Below are 23,930 nucleotides of genomic sequence, written 5' to 3'. Positions count from 1 at the left end.
TCAAATAAAATATGCCCGACTCGGTCTATCGATGACGCTCAGATTGTCCACAAAAATGGACAATTTTGGAAAAGAAGATACGATCGTTCGAGCCTTGTGGCTCGTTTTTTATGGTTATCGATCGTGAACAACTATAAAAACGAGTTGCAAGGCTCGAATAATCGTATCTCCTCTTCCCGAATTGACCATTTTTGTGCACAATCTGAGCGTCAGTAAGGAAGACATTACTGTATTTCGCGGAGGAAGCAGGAGCAGAGAAGCGTCTTTCGAGAATATCCCGGCGAGTCACCCGGTATGCAGGGCTCGGCGCGGTAGCCAGAACAAGGCTACCAGTAAAAAGAGGAAACGCGAGATCTGGCAGCGGGATAACCGGCTCCGTGGCGGCGAGCTGACAACGTTTGATCAGAATCTAATGGGGTAGTTAAGTCTGCAGCTATCTGTGGTGGATCGCGGCAGCGACGCGCGTGGTTTCGACTCGATCGGGATCAGCGAGGAAACGCGAGCTGGAAAATGGTTGCGCGGAGAAGAGAGCCGAGGCCGTGGAGCGATCGAGGAAGGCGTAAGATAACAATAATAGAATAGTAAATACTTCATTAGCGCGGTTACTACACCCTCGTGGCCAGTCGGTCATAGAGAAATCGCGGCGCGGGTTAAATGAACCGGCCAGCCAGCCCCCTGCCACCTTTCTTTCCGCGCTGCCTATTATGGCAGCGCCCTGCTTCCGGTTGTTGGCGCATACGCGAGCACGCGGTGCCTTCTCGTTGCAATTAGTTGCGCGAATAAATAATACACGAACGGCGACCCTATGCCACCAGCATACCTCCTATGGAACAGTCGTTGTCCCAAGCGAAGCCGACGCCGGGTCACCGTTGACCCAGAACTTGGAAATATGTTCCCTAAAATTTACTTTTCTTTTTTATAACAAACTTCTCTTCTTGCCGTTATTGTAAAGATCATTATGTAATATTCTGTGACTAAAAGTTAGGTGAAAATCAAGCATGTTAAAAATTCAGCAACGAGTCAAAAGTGACCCACGCTAAATGTCTTAGTGTTTTTATGAAGAGACTAACGAGCTGGATCGTTTAGTGCATTCAAAATTGTATGATTCCATTGAAAAAGATAAAGTTAACCTTTGTATATCCTCCACGCGTTCACCTAAAAAAATCATGTTTATATCAGACTACGCGCCCACTAAAACCATTCGACTTTCGTTTCAAACATTTTTCGCTATTGTCGATGGTTTCGAAGATATACGATCGGGTCGATTTAAATGTGCCATGCAATAGCATTAAATTGTACGATTGAATTATTTCAGTACTTTTAGTAATTACAAGCATAATAGAGAAACTATGGGATCGTTTAGACAGGGAAGTTAAAAAAGAGCGTCCAAAATATGAAATATTTATAATAAATAATTGCACGCCGAATGGAAGAACATTTTAATGTATGGAATGCAAGAAATAACAGCTGGAACGGCAAAGTATCGACTAATGATTTCACAAATCTTTTTAGATAACAATAATAATTGTGAAAGTGTCTGCATAGTTATGGACGGGGACGTGTACATATGTCCAGTGAATGAATGAGCCTGGCCAGACTATGAAAAATAGAACAGCTGAAAACGGAGGCATGTCGGCCGCAGCGTATAAACAACAATCACCGTGAAATAACAATTTACCGAGGCCCGATAAGGAATTTACGTTCAATATTAACTAGAACCAACGGAGGGTGAATTGTGCTGGGAAGTCTTGAGCACACAGAGGGCACGTATACACGGCGCTCGCATACGTATACTCGTTACATGTATATTTACTCTGAAAGTTTCGACTGCGATAAGCGTGAGGTGAATCGGGGACACGGAACCTATTTTTCCTCGACGGAGCTTCCCTATGTATTATTCACCGTTGCGTCTCTGATATTTCACCCCTGAATGCTCTAATGCGTCCAGAGAACGCGGGACCGTCCAGGTTAGAGGGTGGAGCCTCGATCCACGAGGATAACGTTCGACATCGGTAATCCCGCCAAGAGGAGGGCAATTTTGATTTTCGTACCGTGATACTGTATAATCGGCGGCCTCGCATGTCCACAAACAAATCCGCTACGTGCCCCCGCAAAGCGCAAGCATGCTCACCTGCAACAAAACAGAAAATAATCAGCGCGAGGTACTTTCATTATTTTCGTAATTTATTAACAAACACTAATATTTAATATTTGCTGTCAAATATCTTTGCTGTTTAATTCTTATTCGAGGGGGTTTCAGATTAACTGCGAGCAAAGATAGTCCAGAGATAATCCAGGTTTAATGTTTGATCGATGTTAGTACAGGTTTCGTTTCGATTAATGTTAAGGCAGACATAGCCTGATTTTAACTATTATTAAAAATAGTCGCAGTTTAATCAGGATTAAACTTAGCACAATGTTTGATGAAGCACAAGTTTAACAAGGGTTGAAGTTAGCACAAGTTTAATAAGGGATGAAACTAGCACAAGTTTGACAAGGGATGAAATTAGCACAAGTTTAACAAGGGTTGAAGTTAGCGCAAGTTTAATATATAATGAGGATTAAATTTAGTTCAAGATTAATCAGAATTTTTAGACAAGTTTAATAGTGTGGTTTCTCGTCCAAGTTTAATCAGGATTAAAATTAATCCAAGTTTAATCTCAACTGTTTTTCTTCAACCTTATTCTATCCTGCACACATTGAAATATCTTCGTTATTTTTACTGTTATAAAAATATGTGTCGGGACATCTTTGTTTAATTCAGAGTAAAAAATATTATGATTTTCTTTCTCTTATCCTTATTTTTGTCCAAGTAACGAATATCGTCGCTATTTTGTGCACATTAATCCCTAATTTTTTAATATATATGTATTATATATTTATTATTCTTGTATATTAATTTTAAAAATATCATAGGATTATATATTAGAAATTATAATTATATAAGAGAAATATTAATTCTTTTGATATTGTACGCTCATACTTTTTCATTGGAAATATTCCACAGAATCGACCGAGCTGCAAAAAGATATACAGTTCTATTTAAAAAGAAAGTGCAACTGCAATTATTTCAGACTAATAGCCTTCAAATAGGCCTTGCTTATATTATATTACGCATGATTATTGACTTATTACTACCGATTGCTCATTCTATCTTATCTCGTACACAATTTATTCCCAACTTCCTCTATACTTTCTCAACTATCGCTGTTCTTTTCCTCTAACCTATCAGTATTCCTACTGTTCCATTATTTTATATTTTATCTTATTTATACATTATTTCATTCCTCTGTTTCTACCGAAATTAATTCGAGTCCGCCACTATTGGCCGAAATAATGATTGAAAAGCGAATCCTCGAGCAGAGAGAGGACCAAGGAGATACGTCCCGGCGAACGAGAGCGGTGTCGTTAAAAGTGATAAAGCAATCCGTCTGCCAGTAATTCACGCGATCTCGGCTGCACTTCTGGACGGCTGTTGTCGCCGTGATGCATGGCTGCGACCGCGCTGCAATTAGTTCCCCGCGACAAATAGACCCGTAATCCGATGCAGCGGAGTTCGCCTTTAGTACCCGCGAGGAGAAATTCATACAGGCGGACTAGGCACTCGCTTCGTTGATGCTTTACTTCACTTTTATTCGTCCGCGGGATCTACGGGCTCCTAACAACCGCGTCTCAACAACTCCACTTAAAATTAATCACTTTTCTACTTTGTAGAATGCCTGTGGGACCTGGAGTGACTCTAGACAACGTTAGAGGCTGAAGATCGTTCAAGGTCACTGGCTGAAAGCGGTGGAAAAAGGGAATACTTACAGCACGATTACTAGGGTCTGAGGAAGAAGAGATTTTTTAAATAGCATACATGCTGTTTTGTAATTCGTGGTGCTAATTGGATCAGGTAGATTCCACGGCTAATAACGAAATACTACCACGGAAATGAAACGAAAATAATGAAATTGCGTGGGAGGCAACGTTTTCGAGAAAATTGGATTCAAATACCGATCGAGTGTAGGTGTGTATTTAATTTATATCTAGACAGCGGACCTTTAAGCAAAATAAAAATTAGTTTTAGTTTGTTGTTTGAAACTTAAATCAGTTGAAAATATCTTTTTTCCCTGAACAATTGTAAGAAGTTAAAAATAGTGTAACAACATCCCCAAATCCTTTTAATGACCCTACAATTTTATATTTGACCTATTCGTTATTGTCATAAATGCGTAAAGCAGACTCAGTTACAAATAATAAACTTTCGAACAATAATAAATTACCCGAGCAGAAATTGTTGTTACTATCAAAACAATTTATCGGCAAAATAATTTGAACGCGGCTCGCATCACCGTAAGAAATTCTATCAGACTGCACATTTTGAAAATTTAATCTGAAAAATAACCGGCAGTTGATTTTCGCCCGAATGGCCTCCCTTAAGGAGCCTTTACGTTCGGAACCATCACCTGGCGAACAGGTAAAAACCGAATTAGAATACGGTCGGGCCGGAAACGATCTCCGGCGAGCCCTTTATCCGCGAAGTTTGCCAATTCGGGCGCTAATAAGCACGGAACAGCAAGAACCCGGCGCAAAACCGCATTCCAAGTTAACGACCGAACACCAGTACGCTATAATTACTTTCTTCCGCGGCGCGGCGGTAAGAAGCGAGGCGGAGCCGTTCATACCGAGAGCGTTCCACGTCAACCATGGAACAGCCGCGGCCTTCAAAATTCCCCCTGTCGTAGTATCTCCCCCTAATCATGCCGAATTCCCAAGCAACAGTTAAAATAGTATGACGCAGCGGTTTAAATTTCGCGCCGATCCCCCACCGCCGCACGGTCCCCGCTAACTGTGCCAGTAAAATACAAGGAACCCTAGCCATTACGAGGGGTGTCGAGGCAGCAGGCGTCTTTGGGCGATCGTGGCAATCCCTCCGTGTCCTCGACGCATGGGAATCGTGTGTAAGTATAGCGAGGGAGGAATAGGCGACATTAGGCGACGTTAGTCGACGTTAGACGATGCGTCTAGGAACAGAAGACGCGAGACACACGGTTTCACCTGCGATTACGACGGCTGCCTATTTTTGCGGCCTAGATGGGGCGAAGGGGGCCAACGCGGCATAACTAATGACGAGGAGATAAACGGCTCGGCAAACGACGCGTAACGGGCAAAGGTGCCGCGGAGATTCCGTGTGGAAACCGACCGGAAATTCCCAGGGGGAGCCCTTGTCAGGAAATTGTTGGAATCCACGACCGCCGGATGCGGCTTCACCCACGGAAAACGTCGTTGAAGACTCCGGCTAGACACCGATTGCTTGGCTGGTTTATCGGAGTCTCGACGAAGTATACCATATCCAACTCGGGTTCAGCCTTGAGTCAATGACACGAATCTAACTCAGGCATACTCTTGATTAGGTGATTCAGATCTTGATTCAAACGAGAGTTCGATATTACTCCGATTGTAACGAATAAATATTTATCTAAGGTAATTTGAATGTAATTCGTTTCAGTCGAATATTTTGTTCGAATAATTCATTATTCGTCATAAATTATCTTATCTATTTATTCGAATTGTTCAGTATTCGAATAAAATAGTATTCGATTAAATTTTCATCCAGATAAATTTTTATTCGACTGAATATCTATTCGACACTGTCGAATAAGATTTTGTTCATGTTATTAGAAATTTCTGAAAATCAAATATATTTTCAATAAATTTTCAATAAAATTATCTTATTAGTCTTCATCTCTTATCCGTTATACGAATACAATTTGGTCCAACTCTAACTGGACTCTCGCAATTACCCCCAGACTTAACCCAGACGACCATAGTCCTGTCTAACCAATGCATAACCTGATCAACTAATTCAGGCCTAACTTGGCCCATGACCAGTTTGGTCCAACTACAGTAAATTCCCCCAAGTTCTCCATTTTTGTTTCCAAGCTGAGGGACAATTTGGGAGTATTTACTGTAACCAAGAGCCAACTCAATTCCATTATACTCGACGTTTAACTAATCTAGGCCCTACATGGCTCCAGACTGTGGACTGCCTCGGGAATTTAAAGTCTGATAGGCCCTACGCCATACCCTTTCTTCGAATTAACTTAATTCACATTAAATCGTTGAGGTTCTTCAAACTTCTGAAAGAGGGAGCTCAATAATACACCGGTTTGTTGATACGCTAATTGCGTTGGTGGTTGCCAGCAGATTCGGTGGCTGAAGTAGTTCACGTGTTTATCAGTTAGCTTCATTGGACAGAACCGAGCTTGCGAGCACCCTTCACCCTCGTGCCTCTTCGGATACGAGTTTGATAACGGGAATTAAATCGGCGGATTAGCGGTTTAACTTCAGAAATTTTCCGCATGCCAAGTACCCGCGGCCTAACTTTCTGCTTAATTCGATTATCGCGCTATTTTCAGACACCATACTCCCACGGTTATATGGGCAAGATCCGTACGCATTACGTAATAGTAACATGTGATTCCCATTGTAATCATTTACGATTCCTTGACATAGATATGCATGCTAATTTTCTTCTAGATAAAATGTACGATCGTAAATGCATATGCAGTTAGTTGCACCTAGTTCTTCTGACAAGTGTCCGAACAAGGTTAAAGTTAGTCCAAGTCCAATTGTGATAAAAGACAGTCCAGATCCAGCGATGACTTAGGTTGGTCTCGATTTAATCATGATTAAAAATGGACCTGGTCTGAGTAAGATTTGCATAGGTCTGATTAGGTCTATGTAGCTCTGTATAGGTCTGCACTGGTATAGGTTTCATCTCGATATGTTTGATTAGAACTGTATAGATCAGATTATGCTTGAATAGGTTCGTATAGGACCAATTAGGTCTTCATAAACCACATTAGATATGTTTAGATCTAGTACTATGTCTGATCTAGTACTGTCAGAGACTACTTAGAACTAATGCAGTCCAAACTCTTCAAGTCTAAACCACGATTAGCCTATCTCGGGTCCCTGGCACAGTTAGCTGTCAAGTGTTAGCTGTCCTGACAGGTTTAGAAGATCAAAGGATCAAGAAAACAATGAATTTCCCGCAAAACAGTCGGCACCAATGTGACCAGCAAAAAAAAAAATATGAACTGTTTTTACGCGGTCTCAGGGTCGACTAATCTAATCTGTTCCCACTAGTGCAACTACAAATCCATTGTTCACTTGGATTTGCAAATACGAGCCATCAACGTCGACAATACTAAAATAACCGAAAGGATGTGGCGGGGGAGGCCACAGATCGGCGACGCAAACTTGGCTAACGCGTCAGATGAATTTTTGACGCGTCAGTCGGATGCATCGCCGGGCGTTGACGTTATGCAATTAGACGGTGTTATCTGCTCGCGTACGGTTCGCTGGTGCAGTGCGTTCGGACTTTCGCAGCAAGCATGATCGGTAGTTGCTGTACGATGAGCAGCAAGCAATTCGGGAAGCCTGGCTGCGGACTATGGCTGATCATGGCGATCCTGTTTTTGGCGGCGGCCAGCGATCTCGGCGCGCAGTCGACCAGAGTGCACACGAAGTTCGGCACGATCCGGGGTTTCTGGAGCAGGAGCACGAGGGGTAGGCTTGCTGCGCACTACTTGGGCATCCCCTACGCCGAGCCACCCACCGGGGACCTCAGGTTCCGGGTAACTTTCCGAAACACTGATTCATATTTCAGCATTCCGTCCACACGCGGCGTCCGGGGACGTATTCTGACGCTCTTTTTTACCGGGGGATGGTTACGGTGGAGTCTGGCTTGTTGTCTGCCAGATTAACACCCTTATCATTTCCGCCGGGATGCAACCCTTCCTGCAACATATCCTGTCAAACGATTTGCTTAACGAAACTTAACGTGGTCACGCGAAATCGAATTTAACTTTTCAGACTAGGACGACCGTTAATCATTGGGCTACTGTCACTTTGTCAAAAAGGATTCGACAACCGTGACGCTTAGTTCATTTTAGAGATTGAAAGTTTCCCTTTCAAGTGTCATACGTTATATATTCTTTAATCTACCAGTGCTCTAGGAAACTTGCGGAAATGCTAGAACGGTTGTGCAATTGCATCTATTTCAAGTTCAAGCGTCACTATACATTCTAGCAAAATTTGCTCGCGGTTTAAGATAACATCGAATTGCAGATTGAAGTCTCAGCTTTGTAATGAAACCAAAAACACTGGTCTACGATGTTTCGTTGCCGTTTTATCGCACTCTGAATGCAAGATGCGACAACGGCGTCGGCAACGCTGAATAATCAACCAGTTTCCCGCGATTTAGTATTCCTTGATATAATGATTAATGCTAAAAAATGATGAGAAGCGACTGAATATTAATGGTGTAAAACGAGGATTTCAATCAGAATGCTCGATCCTATGGCCAGCAGTTGAGCCTGTGATTGACAGTTTTTTGTAATCCGATAAGAGCCCGGCAATTGGGGTCATTTTTATACGTCCATGATTGATGGTCCTGTGAAGTACGAACTGTTAACAGACACAGAATTTTACGGCTGTGCAGTCGATTCGATTCTGTTTATCGCCGCGGCGCACAGATATATGCAGATAACACAGTTTATCGTCTGCAGCCAGAGAAATAGTATCTATAAGTATAAAAATAGACTTAATTCGTGTTTACTACTTAATCATGGGCTTAAGACAATGTGCTACAATGCAGGAAAAAAGCGTTTATCAGATAAAGTATCGGAATCGAAATATCGCGACAGTAACGAGTACATTTTTTTCTTCAGAGTCCAAAACTATGGAGTCGCAATTGGAACAGCACCTATGACGCCATAAAGGACGGCAACATGTGCATCCAACCAACCAAAGATGAAAAAAGTATTATAGGCAGTGAGGACTGTTTATACCTAAACGTTTTCGTGCCCGTAGTAAGTATCGATTATTATGCAGCTCATAAATGTCTGAACGCCAGCGTTTAGTTTTTGCATATCGCAACAATGTAATTCCATTTTGTTGTTCTACATTTTCAATGATTCTCGAACGACATTGACATAACAGTCCCATTCGAGGCAGAAATATTCTGAAAAGTGATACCGACTAGATTACTTCGCAAGGTCAGCATGCCGTGCAATTAAATGAGATTAAAACGGCCACGGGCGACTATTTTCACGTGTTAATCTATGCAAATTCGAGCACGAAATTATCAGCTCGAAATAGAAAAATACAATGCCGTTTCTCGTACTTTCTGTCTAAAAATGCACAGACCAGTTATTATTTCATCGTTGGAACATTTCGTTAGCTTTCAGAGGAACGACGGACAAAAGCGAAGCTTCCTGTCGTCGTGTTCGTGCATGGCGGAAGGTACATCTTCGGAAGCAGCAATAGCCACGAGATGTCCCCTGAATACTTGATGAACGAGAACCTCGTTCTGGTCACGCTCAATTATCGCCTAAGCATCATGGGTAACGCGTTTCAAAACAATCGTTTCGGCCTAGATTGACTTCGCGCTTTCCCCAGGATTCTTCTCCACGGAGAACAGTGTCGCTCCAGGCAATTACGCCCTGAAGGACATAATAACGGCGTTGCGATGGGTGCAGGAGAACATCGAGGTCTTCCATGGTGACCCTAAGTCCGTGACATTGTGGGGACACAGTGCGGGCGCCGGGGCAGCTCACATATTGTCTCTCAACAAAAACACAGAGGGACTGTTCCACAGGTTAATTCTGATGAGTGGAAACGCGTATTCACCGTGGAATCTGCATTCAAAGAACAAGATGCGAAAAAATTCGCTGAAGGTAGCTAAATTGCTAGGCTGTCTGCCAAACGGCACGCATAACGGCACCGAAGCGATCCGCATCGACGAAGATCCTAACTTTGATCGGTCCAAGGAATCCATCAAACGTGAGGAACAGATGGTAGGCTGCTTAAGGTCCCTTGATCAAAAAGCTATTATCAGCACCATGAAGAATTTCGTAAGCCTCGAATATTTATTGAACACTTATCGGTATCTTTAGTAGCCTGTTTGATAATTAGTTTCGAATGACAGAAAATTTTGGACGGCGTGCCCTGCTGCCCCTTCGGGCATGTTATCGAAGAGAAGTCAGAAGACGCTGTGATATCTGAGAATCCGTTCATTGTTATCAAGAAAGGACAGTTCAGAGACATACCTTGCATAATTGGGATAACCAAGGATGACGGCATGGTGAAAACGATGGGTAAACGATTATTTCAATATTGACCATTTCAAGTTCTAGAAAATTGCGTAATTTGATTTGAATAAATTTATAGTTGTGAAGAAAAACAAAGACCTGCGAAAGAAGTTAACGGAGAACTTTGAGGAACATTTACCCCACCTAGTGGAGTATCAGGAATTAGTAACCGATCGGCACAATTTCGCCAGAGCCGTAAGGGACTTCTATCTTCTGACGAACGACACTAAAACAGATTTTCAAAACCTTACCAATGTAGGCGACCTCTCTCTCTCTCTCTCTCTCTAGATCTCTCTTTCTCTCTTTCCCTCTTGCAGAATCATCGAAATTTTTAATTGCTTCGATTATCTCGTGCAGGTAGTAAGCGATGCTGTAATGATCTACCCGGTGTACGAATTACTGAAACATCAGTCGACTCTCATGAAATCGAGCACCTTCTTTTATTACTTCGCGTACCAGGGCACGTACAGCACCACCTTCCTATCCGGGACGCCAATACACTACGGTGAGTAAAATTGATTGCGCACCATTATACTTCGAGATTCGGGCTCGTCCATCACCCCGTTGAATTCGGACGGATTCCACTCGGATAGAATATAATTAATTAAGGCTTAATAGATTGATTTTCGCCCGCCGGGTCCCGAGAACGCAGCCGCCGCCGTCGACGTTTTAATTAGTTTTCGAAATTGTGTAAATATTGTCTTCGGTTTGATTGGGCCGACGACGTGTCACCCGGCGAAAAGAAATTCAATTTCTGATAGCACGTAGCCGCGCCGGTTATCCTTCGATCGTTCTTTTTATTCCGCTTTAATCGAGTTATCATCAACGTTATACTCTCCAGGGGTCTCGCACGGCGACGACTTGAACTACTTGCTACCGTTCTTGAATAAAAGGTACAAGGATTATTATGGGCAGCAGACTAGCGAAGACGACACCACTATGACGAACATTATGACTGAATTCTGGGTCAGCTTTGCAACCACGGGGTAAAAATGTTTCTTCTTCTTTTTTTTTTTAATATTAATCTGCAAGCTACGTCAAGCTACAACATCCATGAATACAGTAATTTCTCTCACACAGCGATCCTCAGCTTGGAAACAAAAATGGACAACGCGGGAAGAGGAGATACGATTATCTTGATAATAACAATAAAACGAGGCTCGGGGCTCGAATAATCGTATCTTCCCTTCCCAAGACGTCCGTTTTCGTCAGCAAACTGAGGAACAACGTGAGTGAGATCACCGTAATAAGTGCTCGAACATCCGCAGGGTGCCGAAGGCTTGGAAAGTACCACCCTGGCCGGACTACAAAGTTGAAAAGAAGCACCTGGTGATAGGAAACGGAACGAGCTTAGATATCACAGTGGGCGACGACGAGTTGTTGGCAACAAGGATGGCATTCTGGGAAGAGATGAACGAAAGATACACGAACAAATTGGGAGACCCAGAGATACCAAAGGAAGAAGTTCCCGAAGATACGACACCATCGATCTCGTTCCGGAACTACAGTGATCTGTTAATGTTATTATTAACAACGATAATCGCGATCGCATAGTAGAAATGATTCCGTAAGATTGCTACAATAAAAAAAAGACAACTGACGGTCGCAACGACAAGCGAAAGTGCACGCAGGCCAGACACCCTTTACTTCACGCGGGACAGAAAGACGCACGAACGACAATGAATAATTGACCGTCGGGTAGATTATCAACGGCGAAATCTCCCAAAGGGCTCTGTCCCCGGCTCTAATAAGACAGGGCTAATAAACGAAAAGCATAATGGAATCCGCTGGAAATTAAGTTCACCGTGTGGGAGAGTTAACGCGTGCATCAACTATGCAGACGGCCGGCTTCCAGATGGGCTCCTTCCGCGCTCGGGGAAATTAATCATCCAGTCTGGGTAACCAGTGTTTGTCTTCTTTCCGTTTCCGGCCCGTATCGCGCCGCAGCGGAAAGAAGTTGCGGCCGGAGAAATCGTGGTCGGAAGCAATGACTATGCAACGAGGACAAATTGAAGACAAACGCGGCCCATTTCTTTCGGGAACCCGTTTAAAGAGAAGCGATTCCGCTTACAGCTGATCGGAGAACCCCTGAGATCCCGCACAGAGGTTAAATACTTAAAGACACGTCCTTATTTTCGCGACCGGTAGCAAAGGCACTGACGTCGCGGTTTCTTCACTTTGCGATGAATTCAGACATTTTCAACTCCAACTAAAGTAGACTTTATCATAAATTAAAAGTATCTACATAATTGAAAACCTACCAAATTTACGCTGGATACGGTTTGCATATTCTTGCATATACTTTGCATATTCACTACGTATCGATATAAAACTTAATTTACTTAATCAAATCACCGGCAGCGAGAGGCGCGACGGTAGCCAAGAGGCGTAGCTCTCACGATTCCTATGCTGCGTGCTGGTTAATTCCGAGCCCTGATCTAGAGCAACTAATTCGAGCCCTAATCAAAGTAGCCCTACCCAAACTAAAACAGAGCTAACCTGATCTAGATCAACTAATCCAGGACTAATTTGGACCATGCTTAAAATGGCTCCCGATTCTGAACCGCCACCTTAGGGATGATAAGGGTCCTAGGTCATACCATTATTGTTTAAAGTAGTTAAATTGGTTTTATAATTCTAGCAGAGAGGGCTCAATAATATGCCAGTTTGTTGTTACGCTAATTTCGTCGGTGGTTGCCAGCAGTTTTAGTGGCTTAAGTAGTTCTCGTGTTTATCAGTTAGCTTCATTGGACAGAACCGAGCTTGCGAGCACCCTTCACCCATGCCTCTTCGGATACGAGTTTGATAACGGGAATTAAATCGGTGGATTAGCGGTTCAACTTCAGAAATTTTCCGCATGCCAAGTACCTGCGGCCTAACTTTCTGCTTAATTCGATTACCGCGCTACTTTCAGACACGATACTCCCACGATTACATCGGCAAGGTCCGAACGCATTATATAATAGTAACACGTGATTCACGTTGTAATCATTTACGATTTCTTTGCATCGATATGTATGCTGAATTTCTGGTAGGTAGAATATACGTCTGTTAATGCAATTAGCTGTTTCTAGTTCTGCTGACACGACTCCAAGTAAGCTTATAGTTAGTCGAAGTATAATTGTGATAAAAAGTCGGTCGAGGCTCTGTCATGATTTTGGCTGGTCTTGATTTAATCGTGACGAAAATTGAACCTGTTCTCTGGTGCCATACGTTATATACTCTTTAAGTTAAAAAGAAAACTAAAAGAAAGCTAAAAGAAAGCTAAGACGGTGGATAAATGTATAGGTCTCGTGATTGTAAAAGACATGGCCACGGAGTCTTTCGAGAACTTAGGTATGATAACTTATGGTAACTTATGGTAACTTAGTGACCGAGGGGTACAAGTTCGTCAGTGCCATAAACGACTTCTATCTAGGGAGGAATAACACTGAAACAAATTTTCCGAAGCTTACCAAAGTAGGTGACTTCTCTCTTGCGGAATCATTGAAACTTTTAATTGCTTCGACCATCTGCGCAGTTATCGAGCGATTCTTTAGTATTCTTCGCGACGTACCAATTACTGAAACATCAGTCGGCTGTCATGAAATCGATCATCTTTTTTTATTACTTCTCGTACCAGATCACGTACAGCGACACCTTCGTATCCGGGGCGCCGATACACTACGATGAGTAAAATTCAATGCATGCCCTTATATTCTACTTCGAGATTCGGCCGTTTCCATCATTCTGTTCAATTCGGATAGAATATAATTAATTAAGGCGTAATAGATTGATTTTCATCCGCTGCGTTCCGAGAACGCTCTCGCCGACGTTTTAATTAGTTTTCGAAATCGTGTAAATATTGTCTTCGGTTTGATTGGACTGTCGACGTGTCACTCGGCAAAAAGGAATTCAATTTCTGATAACACGTAGCTGCGTCGGTTATCCTTCGATCGTTTTTTGATTCTGCTTAAAATTGATCATCAACGTTATATTCTCCAGAGGTCTCGCATAGCGACGACTTGAACTACTCGCTACCGTTCTTGAACAGAAAGTACTGCATAATATAATGGACTGCATAATACCAAAACCGACGTCACTATGACAAACATCATCACTGATTTATGAGTCAACCTTGCAAACATGGAGTCAACATGATTTGTTGAATATTAACCTGCGAGATAGTTAACTAATTTCTTTGAACATTCACGAGAGAGTAAACATTTGCAGCAAGCCAAAATCTTCGAAAATAACAATTTGACCGAACTGCAGTTGTCAAGAGACATCTGATGATAGGAAACAGGTCGCAACCGGTAGCAATTTTTTGACGGAGAGGATGGCCTTCTGGGAAGAGTTAACTAAAAATTAGACAAACAAAGTTGAAGACACAGAAGTGCCGAAGTTATCCTCTATCTTGGTTGGGAATTACAGTGGCCTATTAAAATTAATAATAGCAACGACAATCGTGTCAATATTGCAAAAATAATTCCATAAGATTTCTACAAAAGAGAAACTGACAATTTTCTTCTTTTTCGCTTTTCTAAACTTCGATCGCCATTCTCTCCAACCGAAGGCTATATCTTCCAACCAGAAGCTATCCAGAAAAAATTCATTCGTCACGTTTCAGGCCACTATTGAAGCAGAGTCAAAGATACCGTTGCCCGACGATACATCGCGGCCAAGTTCCAGAAAACACTCGGCCGATCCGTACGATTGCCGGCCGAATAAATTGCTCCCGCGCAGTCCGTAATTAAACGCCGGTCGGCTAACCGGTCGACAAAGGCGCGTACTCCGTTTTCGGAACGTTTCCGCGATATTACGTTCCCGATGAAAAGAAGAGCAACCTTATTCCCTCGGCCCTATTATCTCGCAAGACTGTCCATTCAACGACCCCGGCGTCGTGGAAATAATTAATAACAAGACAAAGGCTGGATCCGCGAGGCGTTGAACGTCGCGCCACATCCGAACGCTGTCGCGAAAAGTGGATCCTTCGGTGATCCTTGACGGTTCGAGAGGCTTCAGAATTTCGCCGTTTTTCGACGGACCGTTCGACGATGTAGCAGGGCATGCGACGCGGTTCTTGGACGCATCGAACGAAATTTCAGTGATGCATGCGTGGCAATTGCTGACGTACCGTGGCTTTCCAAGTTTCGAGTTCGCGGAATGCGGACCGCTAGCCGTGGTCCCGCGATAATGAGATATTCCTGGATTCGAGGAGCATCGTTGCGAGGACAGGACGACTCGTGTAATTGGCGGGTCACCGGGAAATCTAGTTGCGTTCGCGATGATAAACACGAGTTATTTGCTTCGATAATCATTTCTGAGGCGGTTGCGTCAGCTGCTCGGCGGAGACCGGCACCGACCTAGCCCGGACAGGAGACACACCAATTAACACGTCCGCGGAGCTAGCTCGACAACGACGCCACGATTAATCGACTTACTTCCAACGTTTCCCCTTAAAATCACCAGATGTGGGTTCGGCGAAGGACGCGGCGCTAGAAAAACTACTAGGGAAACGGAGATCAAAGTCCGCGCGGCAAAGGGAGACACGGTGTTTTTCAAAGCGAGCCTAAGAGACAAAGCGAGGCTCGCAAAACAGTATGATAGCCGGGAACGGTGTAAAAACAACGTGGCCGGATACTTGAAACGAAACAACGACGGCGCGGGGGAGGGGGGTTAGAGGGGACACCGCGGTAGCTGCCGGTTGATTGACGATTTGCATAGACAAATAAGTTCGGGTCCTGATGAGCCGCGTCGCCGGTATTTACCTAGCAGTCGAATAATCGTTTTCGGAGCGATTTCGAACTACGTGTTGAAATGTGCAAGTGCAAACACGCCGGACCGAGTGCCTTTCGAATTCATTTACGCTCAATTCGCGCCGAGTGTCGATTTCCAGTGGCGTCGAGCTTTAGACGGTAGACTGGTCACCCCGGAATTCGCTGTCTACACAGAGCACTGTAATGGGAAAGTTGCCGGCGAGTTTTCAGCCCCGTTTACCCGGAAAATGGCCCGTCGGTAGTCATTCGAACACGTGTCCTCCGTTAATTAAATTTCTCTTGTCAAACGATCCGCGATAAGATTTACAACATACTTACCTTTGCTTTATGTGATCTGACTTCATCCGAAGCACGAGCTCCAATAAATTAGGATTAAAATGAACAGCGTCTGAAATGGCCATAGCTCTGGGCTGTAATTCAGATTTAAATGTCGATCTAATATAGCACTAAACGAGTCCTGGTGCTAGCCTACATTCAGCCCAACTTCCTCATCCTTAGTTCCAGGTTCAACGTGGACTTAGTTCTGTGATTTAATTCATTCTGGGTCTAACGAAGACCTAGACTTAACATGGTCATATCCACGATACCTAGCTGCAGAATTGAATTGGAACTAGACTTCCGACTAAAAAGCAGGTGGGAGCAAACTCGAACATACCCAGTACATACTGTCAGCTTAGGACTAATTTACTATTAAGATTCCCAGTCCTAAATCCAACCAAGATGTAGTTCGTCGATTTAAAAATGGTTTCGGTCCAACCTGGATCAGATCCAGTCACGAACTATAGTAAATTCTCTCTAATTGACGCTCAGCTTGGAAACAAAAATGGACACAATTTGGAAAGAGAAAATACTATTATTCAAGTATTGAGGCTCGTTCTTATAGTCACCGATTGTCAAAAACTATAAAATTGAGCAGCAAGGCTCGAATCATCGTATCTCCTTTTCCCAAATTGTCCACTTTTGCGCGCAATCTGAGCGTCAGTTAGGGAGACATTACTGTACCATGAAATAAAGCCCAGCCACGTGGTAGCGAGTGATCGCTAAGTTCGCATCGCGGCGCGGTCAGGCAGTGCGGCGGCTAGCCGGCAACGCCAGAAAATATTTATTTCACGACCGACGGGCGCTGCAATCGTCGAGCAGAGCGCCAGGAATGGCAACCACGGCGTGTATGCGAACGCGGAGGCCCACGAATTCCGGACACGTTCACGCGTCTCGGTCACATTGTCGGTCGACTTGCCACGATAATGACTCCCGGTCGCAGCCGGGGCAAAAGTGCAGCCGTGGATCCTCGGCGTCTGCATTTCCCCCCGACCCCCCGTTTCCCGCGGAATGGAAATCGGGCCAGCATCGATTACGATATCGTCGTGTCGCATGACAGAACGACCGCGCGCTGCCCCGCCATCACAATACGCTAATGCGACATATTGTTCAGCCCCGCAAAAATTGTCCCTCGTTACACGCTCGACAATGCCCGACACGCTGGACGAACCATCGTCCCGTGAGCTTCCATAGACCGTCACCGTGAAAATTATAGGAGCCATTCGGACCGCGCCGCTGCCGGCCGCCCGTTAAATCCCGTTGCTCGCGAGACGGATGAAAGGTTCGGCATTCAGGCACGCGGAACAGGAGGCGCTATCGCGGCTCTAAGACGAGCGCCGTTCATTTTGCGTGTTGAATATTTAACAGGACGCCCAATCGCGTACCTGCTGAGAATTTTAAAGAAATTTTATCAGCGCCTCCCTGTACCCGGGCTACCCGGCTGCCTACATTTTTCTAGCCGGTCGAGTATCAAATTGTTTGACCGCTAGGACGTCGTAATCGTCCGTCATCTAATTCCGAAACAAATGTAATGGGAATAATGTATCCAGTGTCTAAAGGATTCCCTTTATCGGGCCGAGCTAATCACACCTGAGCCCCGTGATATTTGCGTAGCAGGATAATCCGGGCTGCTCGCGCGGTCATGAAAATTTCATGCGGGCGTAAAGTCGACTCGCGTGTCATTGCAAAACCTGACAGTGTCGTAACAGTCATGGCGTGTCAGCCTCCGTCGTTTAATTCGTAGATTACTGGGATCGCCGATGACATTGCCCTGTCGAAATGCCTGTGGCTAGGCATGCGTCAACGACGAGCCGGCGCGTAATAGTCGTTCGTAATTTTCCTGCGCCGGGGCTTAGGCAAGTCGTCGAGCACCTACCGACGCAGATCGCGATATCTATAAATAGCGGCTTATTATTCAAGACACTTTTATTGCTCCCTCCCGCCACTGGAGGACAATCTCGGGCCGTGATGCATCATCATCGGGTGTGCCGATAAATCGTGCGACCGTTTTCTTGGAATATTCGTTCGAAAAAATGTGCAACTTTATAAAGTAGGGTGGTCATAAATTTTAGAGACTGCCAATCGATTGTGCGGTGGCTGCTCTAACAACGCAGCGACTCGACCTTTCCACAGTGTTACACTCCAGCCCGGCATGCCGCAGAATCCTCGATCAATACTTCGAAAGGGGACACTATTTAAAAATACTTCGCAAACGCTATCACGCGATCCGTCTGTCCCGTGCGCGGCATCGATGATCGATCCGTAAAATTCGATTAATCGGATCAACTCGCAGACACGACGCCGTCTTAAGTCTGGCACGCACACAGGAGGCGCAAGGATTATGTCATTACCGCGTAACCTGCTGGGTCCCCCGATGAGCCGGCTGCTGGCTGACGTAGAGGCAGTCCGGCTATGAGGAAATGAATATTTGAGAATGCGGAGCAATAGGCTGAGCCTAAATGTCCTTGTTCGGATCCCCTGAAAAGACCGAACTCGATTCTGTCGTCGTAGGGTAGCTATCTTCAGGGCAGCGCATTTATTTCTTCGATCACTGGCCCCAGGAAATCTTGGTTCATCGGGAAAAGATGAGCCGTCGAAGAGCGAAATTCAGTGCCCGCTCGGAATCGACTCTCCCTTAAAATTTCGCAGGAGTTAACTCACGAATTCACGGGGCTGAGGTTAGGTTCGATTATTCACGCGATAGTGAACGGCGCTCGAAATGAAAGCCGCGGCTCCGCGGCCCTGGCCGGATTGTATAAAAGGCCATAAAGGGTGAACGAAAAGGGACGGGCGCAAGTGGCGAATAAATAAAAAAACACGCGGAAACAACAGCTCCACCACTGTAAAATTTGCATGTCACGAATCGAACGGGATCCGGCGAACCCCTGTGGCGTCGCGTCGCCCCGAACCTTCGTCCCTTTGACCGGCCCTCTCTCGCGGCGCAGCCCTCTCCGCGTTTTTACGATCGAGCGCACGTGTGTTCCGCGCGCGTTCGCGACCTTTACGAGCGCGAACCTCGACAGAGCTCGGCCCTAGCCGCGCGTGTGGTCGTGGCCGTCGGCCGGACCTGCTGCGACCAACAGAAAAAATAATTAATTTAAAACGAAAAAATAACGCGCGCCCATCGAGATTGCCTTTTAGTTCTCGTTACCCGAAGCGTTCCAACAAAGTCGCCCGCCCCCCTCCCCAGTGTTCCAGCGAGCCTTCAGCGCGAATTTCGCCGTGGCTCTCACCTAAACGGAACGTTCGCGGGCTGCGGTGCGTCCTTCGCGGTGTCGCAACAAGGATCGGTAACTTATGCTACCGCAATCGGTATAATAACCATTTGTCACTGTCGCGAACAATAATATGGGCGGCTGGAGGAATGTAACGCAAAATGCTGGCCTCGAGCTTTCATCATTCAACCGTCTTGCCTGCCTCCGCCAGCGGCTCTCAACCCGACAGCTTCCTGAACGTCTAACAACTGCGTCAGTCCAAGCGACTGCCTGTTGCTGGAGCCTTGCACCCTTCCCGCGCCTAACACTGACTGACCTAACCTGGTTAGACCTCACTGGTAGATAATTTTTGCATGTCTCCAGGTCATTCTGAACCGAAAAGACCAATAAACTATGCGTCTGTCGTCTTTCGTCGCCAAGATAATCGTTGTGGCCAGAATGAAATTGTCGTATCCTACGCTGAATCATTCAGATGATGGTTCTCTGCATGCTTCCAGGTTATTCTGAATGAAAAAGGTCCTATACGCTATGCGTTTATCTCTTCTCGTTTGTCGGGTAGACGTTGTTGCTCCGAGAAGCAGGTCAAACCAACGAAGTCTTCACAAATTCGTATATTTTTATATGCACAGCTTACGGCCAACGTTTACCCGGTCATGTAGGAACGGGTTGAGAGACGCTGCGGTGCGTAATACGGAACTGTCTCGGACGAGTATACATACTGCAGGGCACGTCATGATAGTGACAGGAGCTGGGGGCTTGCTTACGGTATCAGAAACGAGGGAAAAAGTCGGATGCAGAAGAAGGCGAAACGGCGAATGATGAGGAAAAATGGTTGCGCTCGGTGTACTCCCTCGTATCCAAGCTAGAATCACTTGTCATTTAGGATTTGCCCGGCTGAAAGGAAAATCGGAATTTCTGCGCGGAGAGCTGTCCGACCATCGCCGTCCACATAACAATTCCCGTGGTCGTGAACGCGCACGTGAACAACCGCAGAAAGATTCCAGATTAATGCCGTCGGTAAATTAAAAGGAAACTTTCGACCGGCGCAACGTGGTTCGATAATCCCCGGGAATATTTAAAGTGCCGAACGATAATTCGTTCCAGTCACCTGCTCGCCGACGCATTGGCGGCGGGGATCGCGGAGCCCATTCATGTGGTAAATTACGAAAGCAAAGCCACGCTCTCCCTCAGACGACAAATTCGAATCCCACGGATTTAATCGGCTAGCTAAGGGATTATGAGCCGTATTCATAGACGACGGCGCTGGTACCGAACTAGGTGGCCGTGGTCCGACGAAAATCGAACGTTTCCAGGGGAAGTGACCCGGCCAGTGATTCGATGAGGCATGCCCGGTCCGTTGGTCTCTCCTGTCCCGGAGCCGAGGCAACGATAACACTCGCGTTTACGACGGGGGGAAAAAAGCGCCACGGCAAATCCCCAGGCGCTTCAATATCCAAGAATTAAACCGGATTCGCCGCTGAAAGCCTTCGAGAGGAATCGAGTCGACGTCGCGGACCTCTGAACAGTCCGCCGGAGTTTTTAATTAAAAAAAACGAGAAACAAACGCCGCCGGAAATGATTCAGAGCATAGTAATCTGAAAGGGCATGGTTGCGCCCATAAACGACTTCAATTACAACTTAAAAGAGTTAACAAACCCGAAGGCTGAACGACGTTGAAGACGTTCAAAGAGGATGGATGCTTGCCAGTGAACAGAATGGTCTCTCTCTCTCTCTCTCTCTTTCTCTTACTCGCCGCGTTCCTCTCTCTTGAAAAGTCCATAAATTAAAATCCCGACCCGGCTATTCCCGTTTTCTTGCGACCGAATACGTCTTAGCTCTTAAATCGCCTTCGTACCCCCCTCCCCCCCACATCCACCAATCCCCGGCGGCTCGAAAGCCTTATGCAGTCCCGCAAAATCTTGCCGCTTCTTAAAAATGCGCTCGTTGAATTCGTTGGGCACATTCAGACTGCGAAATGTTTCATAAGAAAACCTCTTTCAGCTGCAAAACGTATCTTGCAATCTACGCCGGGGTCGGGGAGGCACGGGGCGAGCCGTGTATTTCGCGTTTGAGGGATTACAGAGCCAGAAATATGATGTATTTCTGGGCGGCGCGCGGCCCCCGTGTTCCGTACGTCGTTTTACGACGCCGCCATGATCTTCGCGAACCGCCATTTCCGCGTCCCGCCCGCCCTTAACTTTTACGGCTGTTGCGGTCCACGAAGCCTCCGTGAACAATGGCTCGAATATGGACTCGAAGACACCGCATGAAATATGACACCGGGGATGTGATGCGCCGCCACCCGGTGTAATGATAAATTCTCTCGTTACGCTGACTTTTCGGCCGTGACTCGAATCCCGGAACACCGGCGATGCTCCACGCTACATGATAGCTTCGCGAGGGGCTTGGATTTGCAACAATCGTGTTTGCCGTAGAATATCAATAAATATGAGGCAATTCGGAAAGTATTACCCGGGGTCCTGAGACGATTTAACCTGAATCTAACAGGTGATCTCGATCCCTGCGTGTCTCCAGGCTATACCGAACCAAAAAGGACCTGTACACCATGAACTTATCTTTCTTCGTTTATGAGATAGACATTGTGCCGCGATCAAAGCTGATGTGTCCCAGTCTGATTCTCAAAATCGATGGACTCCTGCATGTCTCCAGGTCAGTCTGAACCTGGAAGGTCCCATACACCATGAGCTTATCATCCTCCGCAACTGTGTTAGGCCTCGTGCCCTTGGAGAACACGACGTGTCCTGGTCTGAATCCCGCAATTGATGGACTCTTGCATGCCTCTAGGTCGCAGCGAATCAAAAAGGTCCTATACGCTATGATTCTATCTGGCCCCGTTATCGAGACAGACGCTGTGGCTTCAGAAATGAAGTCTCATTCGCCCGAGGTTGCACAAGTAGTTCGGCGGGGTAATTGGCCAACTTCCAAGTGGAGGATGGTGAATTAACTAGCAGTCGGTCACGCTAAGTCGGTAGGATGATGGTGTAAGCGAGGAGCAGAGTCAATGAAACGAACTACAAGCCTTTCTTTCAGTCCGACGTGATAAACATCTTCACTGGCAGGGCTCGTTAATGCAAACTTGTTTTGACGGGCCGAGGCACGGCGTTCCACGGCGGCACAAAACACGTGCCAGCCGGATTTATCGCAAAGGACAAAATTCTTGGCGCACTGCAAAACAGAGTTCCAAAGGATTACAGCCACGATAACGACGACAACGAAGCCAATGGAATAACGAGGCGAACAGGTGCGCCTCTGTACACATCGATGAAATAACTGAACAGCGTGGGGTTGCTGTAGAAGGCCCACGGAACTTTCTTCATTATTCGAACAATTAGCGGCGCCCGTATTTCTTGTCGCGTGTAAGGGGAGATGCCAGAAGGATCGCGGAGAGGCGCGCCTTCAATCGTTCTTGCCTCTCTCTCTCTCTCTCTCACTCTCTCCCTCCGGGGGGATGGCACAGCTTTTCGAAAGTTAAACGACAGAGCCGGCTTGAATTGGACTCGGGCCAAACGCCTTGTCCTCTACAAACTGGAACCACATTGTCGTTCGCAAGTTTTCAACCACCTTCCGGTTAACTAGAAACTTAATCCTTTATGCCACAAAAGCCCGGCCTTTTTCGCGTTTACCGCCGTCGCGTACGAGAAGCAACTTCCGCTTTGACGCCGATCGTGTGCCATTCCGATTTCGACTCGTTTAATTTGCGGCCTCCGGCTGCCGCCGAGACGATTGTCACAGAGACGCGCGAGTTTCTAATTAGTTCGCGAAACGTTCGAAAAGGTATTTTCCGCCTTTGACACGGTCTCAGATGTGTTGTCGCGAGCGACGGAGAGAAAAAAAAAGCCACTGCACCCGGCAGCACCGACCATGTTTCCACAGAGAAATTCCTGATACACGGTAGCGAACGCGGAACCGTTTGATGTCGCCGTGAAACACGTTCTGACGTTGAACGGCTTCTAATCGGCCGGGCAAGTCGTTCCCTGGGCGAAAACATGCTCTCTCCGCTACCGAACCGATCCGCGGAAGCAAAACAAAATCAGGGAACTACGCGGCCGGAAAGCTTACAGACCCTCATTAAGTATACTATGACCGGGCAGAACTAACTTGATCGGAAAAAAAGGAAACAGTCGGCAAGCCAGAGGCCACGCGCACCTCGAGTTCCGAACGAGTGCGCCAGAAAATTCAGTGCCGCAGCGACCCGCAGTACATTCTGCCAGAGATTTGCCCCTATAGAGATCTAGCCAGGGGTTCTCCCAGCGACGATAGGGTATCATCGTGCTTTCGCTCCGATAGACCATCACAAAGAAGTGGTATCGGTGTGAAAGCTGTTTATCGACCGCGGGGCCAAAGATTCGCCGGAAAAGGAGCCCGGACCGGGGGACTGTGCCAACCGATGGCCTCGGAGCCTGCGGTATTATACCACTTTCTTGGCAGTTCGGGCTGCGGTCGTGCCTGTCGATTCCACGCAGCAAAAAGCTACA

General features: G+C 46.0%; 2 protein-coding genes across 7 annotated transcripts in view; one reads left to right on the top strand and one right to left on the bottom strand.

Annotated features, from left to right (window-relative positions):
* The window catches only part of heph (polypyrimidine tract-binding protein 1 heph), a 492,203-nt gene that overhangs the window by 413,804 nt on the left and 54,469 nt on the right, over window positions 1-23,930 (bottom strand). The window lies entirely within an intron of this gene.
* LOC117220983 (carboxylic ester hydrolase) lies at window positions 7,260-11,925 on the top strand. Its single transcript, XM_076521404.1, has 9 exons — window positions 7,260-7,625; window positions 8,721-8,861; window positions 9,233-9,395; window positions 9,451-9,905; window positions 9,980-10,148; window positions 10,222-10,397; window positions 10,500-10,647; window positions 10,984-11,128; window positions 11,411-11,925. Exons 1-9 carry the CDS (start codon window positions 7,383-7,385, stop codon window positions 11,694-11,696), a joined length of 1,926 nt encoding a protein of 641 aa, XP_076377519.1. The 5' UTR covers window positions 7,260-7,382; the 3' UTR covers window positions 11,697-11,925.

This window comes from Megalopta genalis, chromosome 5 (genome assembly GCF_051020955.1).
Source record: "Megalopta genalis isolate 19385.01 chromosome 5, iyMegGena1_principal, whole genome shotgun sequence".
NCBI classification, from domain to species: Eukaryota; Metazoa; Arthropoda; class Insecta; order Hymenoptera; family Halictidae; genus Megalopta; species Megalopta genalis.
Note: the sequence above shows the minus strand (reverse complement) of the source record. Positions and strands in the feature narration are given on the sequence as shown.

What these genes read in the sequence shown, in the direction of transcription:
- LOC117220983 (XM_076521404.1), top strand. Translation starts at nt 7,383, where the DNA reads ATGATCGGTAGTTGCTGTACGATGAGCAGCAAGCAATTCGGGAAGCCT. An exon ending in CGGGACGCCAATACACTACG is followed by an intron (nt 10,648 to 10,983) that starts GTGAGTAAAATT and finishes TATACTCTCCAG; the next exon opens with GGGTCTCGCACGGCGACGAC. An exon ending in GTCAGCTTTGCAACCACGGG is followed by an intron (nt 11,129 to 11,410) that starts GTAAAAATGTTT and finishes GAACATCCGCAG; the next exon opens with GGTGCCGAAGGCTTGGAAAG.